This window comes from Calidris pugnax, unplaced genomic scaffold (genome assembly GCF_001431845.1).
Source record: "Calidris pugnax isolate Ruff unplaced genomic scaffold, ASM143184v1 scaffold17, whole genome shotgun sequence".
Classification (NCBI taxonomy): domain Eukaryota; kingdom Metazoa; phylum Chordata; class Aves; order Charadriiformes; family Scolopacidae; genus Calidris; species Calidris pugnax.
The window spans coordinates 3,881,385-3,887,661 of NW_015090794.1; the positions used below are offsets into that span (position 1 = coordinate 3,881,385).

The 6,277-nt window shown below is 41.2% G+C and overlaps 1 protein-coding gene across 6 annotated transcripts in view; it reads left to right on the plus strand.

Annotated features, from left to right (window-relative positions):
* Positions 1–6,214, plus strand: part of RBBP6 (retinoblastoma binding protein 6) — a 31,619-nt gene extending 25,405 nt beyond the window's left edge. For all 6 annotated transcript variants that reach the window (XM_014936357.1, XM_014936362.1, XM_014936360.1 and 3 more), the window contains 2 exons: positions 1,256–3,004; positions 4,143–6,214. In XM_014936357.1, the coding sequence (XP_014791843.1) occupies positions 1,256–3,004; positions 4,143–5,787 (3,394 nt within the window). In that variant the 3' untranslated portion in view covers positions 5,788–6,214. The remainder of the gene's footprint in view (positions 1–1,255; positions 3,005–4,142) is intronic.
* Positions 6,215–6,277: the final 63 nt, after the last annotated feature.

The following is a 6,277-nucleotide window of genomic DNA, read 5'->3' on the forward strand; positions in this document are numbered from 1 at the left end:
TTGCCTGATAGTTATAATTTGGCAGCAGATACTAAGGAACAGGCATCTCTTTTACTAAGTAAGCTTCCCTGTAATGACATCCTTCACCTCCTGACAGCCGTGAGGAGGCTAGAACCTGAGTAGGTGTAGTTGCTGGATTTTCTGCGTCTCCTGTTCTGATTGTAACCATTACCTCAAAGCAAGGAGATATGTGAGAGAAATTGTCTTCATTTCCTCTTTTAATTATCTCATGTGGAGAGATTTTATCCTGGACTGCAAACTGATGGCTTTCACTAGGATTTTGTTGACATTGTTAAATTTTTCTTAGGAATTAAAGGATCAGACTTGTTTGTAAGGAAATCTTAAATTGGTGAAGGACTTTGAGAGGAAGAGTGATTCTAATGAACGTATGCAGAATAATGTGAAATCATTTTTAAAATATAATGAAAGAAAAACTTGTGAAGAACAAACTCAGGGTAGCTGATGTTTTCTATCCCCAAAAATCACTTGGGCAGGAGTCTGGATAGCTCTCTTAGCAATGCTGTTAGTATCTTTCCTAGAGCAATGGCATTGAGTCGTATTTCCAGAGAGTATGTTTAGTAGCTTTTAGATAAAAAATTTCTTGCAATGTGGTCACTACCCTTGGTTAGAGCTAGAGGTATGTGCAGAATTTTGCTAGGACTTCTGGCTAGAAGTGTTGATTGAGCAGTACTGTGTGTAGGATTGCAGTACAAGCATTTTGCATCCTGTACAAATTGCCAAATAAGTAGTGAAGTTAAATAGACTAAGATGGCATTGGCGTTTTAAGTTGGCATAAATTGTGTTTTCTTGGTTTGATGCCATACTGTAGCCATTAGGACTTGCTCTCTTTGCATCTTACTGCAACAAAAATGATTTGCACTGCTCATGGTTGCTGAGTAGTGAAAAATGTGCACATTCACATACCAGTAGAGGACAGTATACACCACCCTAAATCAATCAATAGCTATTGTAGTTCATGTGATAGAAGTGAGTGGAAATAGACTTCCCCTTCCTGTGTGTTTTTACGCTAACAAAGCAGCAGCTGTTCTGTCTTGTAAACAGAAACTTTTACATGTTATCAAGTTCTTCAATTTGCAGTAGCATTATGTCAGCAGCTGAAAGAAGCTTTGACATAAGCATATGGAAGGGAGTAAAAAAAAAACCAAAAACAAACAAATTTGGGAGGAAAAAAACTGGGGAAAGTGACTGTTTTGAATTAACTTCATTTATTTTTTCGTGTTGTGTTTTTTTTAAGGTCCAAGTCCCCCTATAGTGCTTCATCTTACTCTAGAAGCTCGTATACCTACTCCAAGTCAAGATCAGGTTCTTCCCGCTCTCGCTCCTACTCTCGGTCATTTAGCCGTTCCCATTCCCGTTCCTACTCGCGATCGCCGCCGTATCAGAGAAGAGGCAAAGGGAAGAGTCGTAATTATCGTTCTAGATCAAGGTCACATGGTTATCACCGTTCAAGGTCAAGGTCACCCCCATACAGAAGGTACCATTCACGGTCAAGGTCTCCAGTATTTAGAGGCCAGTCTCCCACTAAACGGACAGTACCCCAAGGGGAAGGAGAAAGGGAGTATTTTAACAGATACAGAGAAGTTCCACCATACGATATTAAAGCTTACTATGGCAGATCAGTTGACTTTAGAGATCCATTTGAAAAAGAAAGATACAGAGAATGGGAAAGGAATTACAGAGAATGGTACGAAAAATTTTACAAGGGCTATGCTGTCGGCGCTCAACCTCGGCCTCCAGTAAATCGAGAGAACTTTTCTCCAGATAGGTTTTGTCCACCTGGGACCAGACGAGAGAATTCGCCGTATGCTCGGGGCCGTAGGGAGGATTATCCAGGTGGGCAGAGCCACAGAAATCGTAACCTAGCAGGAAACTACCCCGAAAAGCCTTCTGGAAGAGAGAGCCATGGCATTAAAGATCCTACAAAATCAAAAGAGAAGGAGGTGGAAAATCCGCTGGGAGATGGCAAGGGAAATAAGCATAAAAAACATCGGAAGAGAAGGAAAGGGGATGAGAATGAAGGATTTCCTAATGCTGAGTTGTTAGAAGGTGCAAGAAAACCAAGAGAGCCAGTTACAACAGAAGATGTTAAAACGGACTCTCTGTTCATGCTGCCAAGCAGAGATGATGCCACCCCTGTAAGAGATGAACCTATGGAAGCAGATTCTATTGCTTTCAAACCAGTGTCTGAAAAGGAGAAAAAAGAGAAGGATAAGCCAAAAGCAAAAGTTGACAAGACAAAGCGAAAAGTAGAAGCGGCTGTTCCTCCCAAGAAAGATAATGTAACAAAACCAGCTAAAGCTTCCCAAGAGAAGGGGGATGCAGATCGTGAAAAATCTCCTCGGACGGAACCTCCTGTGAAAAAAGTGAAGGAGGAGTTGCCCAAGACAGAGAGTGTTAAAACATCTTCCTCTCAAAAGGATGAGAAGGCTCTTGGTACCCCACGGAAAGTTCACCCAAAAGTGACGAAAGATCACCCAGAAACAAGACCAGCCAAGGATGAAAAGGCAAAGAAAGACCATCCAAAAGAAACCAAGTCGGAGAAGGCCTCCAACAAAGAGGACAAGTCAAAAAAACCTGCTGAAAAAAGCAAACCCTCTGATGCAAAACCTGAAAAAAGAAAAAGAAAAGCAGATGAAAAGGCTGATAAAGAACATGAAGCCACTTCTGTAAAGGCCTCGAAACCAGAACCTGCTGAATCGAAAACATCGCCAAAGGGGAAGACTGAGCCTGATGGTGAAAAAGGAGAGCGAACTCCAGAAAAGGATAAATCTGCTTTTCTTAACAACCCCGCAAAAAAGATTAAACTTAACCGGGAAACTGGCAAAAAGATTGTGAGTGGGGAAAATGTGCCACCTGCAAAAGAACCTGTTGAGAAACCTGAGCCAAGCAGCAGCAAAGTTAAACAAGAGAAAGCGAAGGGAAAAGTGAGAAGAAAAGTAACAGCAGCTGATGGATCTAGTTCAACTCTTGTAGATTACACCAGGTACCTCACAGTTTCTTTTCCTATTTTTAATTTCCTCCTCCTCCCGCCTCCTCCTCCAATTGTAAAATTATTTATGGTGACAAATGAAAGGAACAGCTAAATCCGTGCTAAATGAGTGAATAATCTGTGATCTTTCCTGTTAAACTGTGCTTGGGTGGAAATCAAATAAGCAAGCAATCTTCTGCACAGAAGAGTAATCAGGTTAATTCATTGGTGATGCCTTTCACCCTTGCTTCTGGGATGGTTTTTTCCCTCTTCTTATTCATTGCATACTGACTCTTTGAGGAGTCCCCTCTATGTCTTCCTTCAAACCCAGTTTACTGCTAAAGGCAAGGATAACAGGCATGTCTGTACCCTGCAATATTTTGCATTTTTAAAATTGTGATGATCTGCTTTTGATCTGCTTTCACATCAGTATGATGTGAAATTATACCTTGCAGAAATAGCAGCTTGGTTGCCCATATATTGTACTGATTTTTCTGTGAGTGCAGTCCCGTGTTGACAGAGCTGCGCTGCTTCCAGCTCAGCGCCAACTTTATTGGCACTTACCTTGGAGTTCTCTCTTCTGTATGCTATCGTGTGACATGTGAGGAAAAGAACCCAGTAATCTAGTGTGGGGCTGTGATTACTTACATTTCAGTGTCTAAAGAAGCAGAACAAAGCAAATTCAAAACATTTAAGATATCACTGGAGACTTAAGGTGGTCTCTTGATTTTGTAAAAAGTTTTTAAAACATACATTCTTCTAAAGAGCAACGCTGAGACATGAGGTTAAGACTTCAGTTGTGTTTACCTCCCCGTAATTGCTTGCTTACATATTGAAACAAGAATGTGTACCTAATTTATCTGCCATTGGTAGAAATAGGACATGAAGGAATTACCAGATCAGACAGTCCCCAATCTGATAATCTTGTGTCTTTGTTAATTAAATGTGTAGTAGCAAGATACCAAATTAATTGATTGCTCATAATCTTAGCTAGTGGACTCATCCTTTCTCTTGTCTGTTCCCTTAATTGAACATTTTTTGAAAAAATGCTGAAGATGTAAAATGGAAACAGAACACCATTTTAGAAAATGTTACAAAAGATGGTGGTGTATGTATCTCACCCGTTATTAACGTGCGCTGGTTTTTTTCTTAGCACTAGTTCTACTGGTGGAAGCCCCGTTAGAAAGACTGAAGAAAAGACAGATACAAAACGAACTGTCATTAAGACCATGGAGGAGTATAATAATGATATAACAGCCCCTGCTGAAGACGTCATTATTATGATCCAAGTCCCTCAGTCAAAGTGGGATAAAGATGACTTTGAGTCTGAAGAAGAGGACATTAAATCTACCCAGGTGCCCACAAGCATAGGAAAACCTGCAAGTGTTATAAAGAATGTGAGTGCTAAGCCACCAAACCCCATAAAACACATTGAAAAAGAGACGGAGCCTTTGGAGAAAACACAGAAAACTACAAAAGAGGTGAGTTATGAAAGCTCCCAGCATGATGCAAAAAGTTCAAAAAGTTCGATGTCAAATGAAAAAGGAAAAACCAAAGACCGGGATCATTCTTTGTCAGACAAGGACGCTTCCGAGAAGAGAAAGAGCAGTGTTCAGCCAGAAAAAGACCACTCGGAACGTGCAACTGAGCAAGGAAATGGAAAAAACATTTCTCAATCTTCCAAAGACAGCAGATCTTCAGAGAAACACGATACTGGCCGTGGCTCCACTGCTAAAGACTTTACTCCTAACCGAGACAAAAAATCTGACCACGATGGAAACAGAGATCACTCTAGTTCCAAGCGTAGAGATGAAAAGGGTGAATTAACGAGGAGAAAAGACTCCCCTTCTCGAAACAGAGAATCTACATCTGTCCAGAAGAGTAAACCCAGAGAGGAGCGAGCGGAGCCGTCCAAAAAGGGCGCTGGAGACGCCAAAAGGAGCAGCTACAGCCCTCCGCGGGAGCGGAAACAGACTGATCACAAAGCTGCTCATGAGTCCAAGCGAACGGTGGAGGAACACAAACCTCTAGATAAAAATTCAGGAAAAGAGAAAGAGAAGCATGTACCAGAAGTAAAGAGCAATAAGGAGAATAAAGAAAATAAAGAAAATAAGGAGAATAAAGAAAATAAGGAGAATAAGGAGAATAAAGAAAATAAAGAGAAAGAGCCAATTGTTAATAAACCACCTTTGAAACAAGAATCACCAGAAGTCAAAAATGAGAAAGAGAACAACGTGACTGGGCAAAACGATAAAAGTGTTGTCAAGCCCAAGGCTCAGGTGAGCACCTCCTCCCGGCTCTCCTCTGACCTCACGCGAGAGACTGACGAGGCTGCCTTTGTGCCAGACTACAACGAAAGCGACAGTGAGAGTAATGTATCTGCAAAAGATGAGGAAGCCGCAGCAAAAACTCCTAAAGAACCGAAAGAAAAGGCTGTTGAGAAGGTGAAGGAGGACGCGGCAGCCCCTGCGGCGGCAGAGCAGCCCGAAGCCAGCAGGAGTCAAAGCCAGAGCAGCCCCAGCGTGAGCCGCAGCCGCAGTCAGAGCCCTTCCGAGAGTCAGACTCGAAGCCACAGCAGCAGCGCCAGCTCGGGAGAGAGTCAAGACAGCAAGAAAAAGAAAAAGAAGAAGGAGAAGAAGAAGCACAAGAAGCATAAGAAACACAAGAAGCATAAGAAACACGTCGGGAACGAGACGGAATTGGAAAAGAGCCAAAAACACAAACACAAGAAGAAAAAATCGAAGAAGAGCAAAGATAAAGAGAAAGATGACCAAAAAGTGAAATCTGTCACTACATAGAACGACAGATAATAGAAAAATGACTTAATTCCTAAGTCATCTGTATTAAATTTTGTTAAAATGTAAACGAATTCAAGCGTTGTAAATAATGACATGAAAGACCCTGTGCTGCACTTAAAATATTGCTGCTTGATTATTTGATTTTTACATCAGAGCTTTATAAAAGTGAACATTTTGTACAGAATTGTGAGTTGTGACCATGTAACATGAAAGGTTTTGCTGGGGCATCTTCTTTTTAACCACCGTTAATTAGTTTGGGTGGAGTTTACTGTACTGTGAAAATTTTCACATTTGAATTTTTTTTTAATTGCCTGGCAGAAGAAGCTGGTATCAGTTATAAAATATCAGCAGAATGATTTGCAGAATACATTACAGCCCTGTTATGTCACTTTTTTGATTACAATAAAAAAAAGTTTTCAGTAAACTATCCAATGTGATGAGATTTCCAGTGAGAGCTGAACGTCAGCGGAGAAAAGGGGGGGGGGGGGGG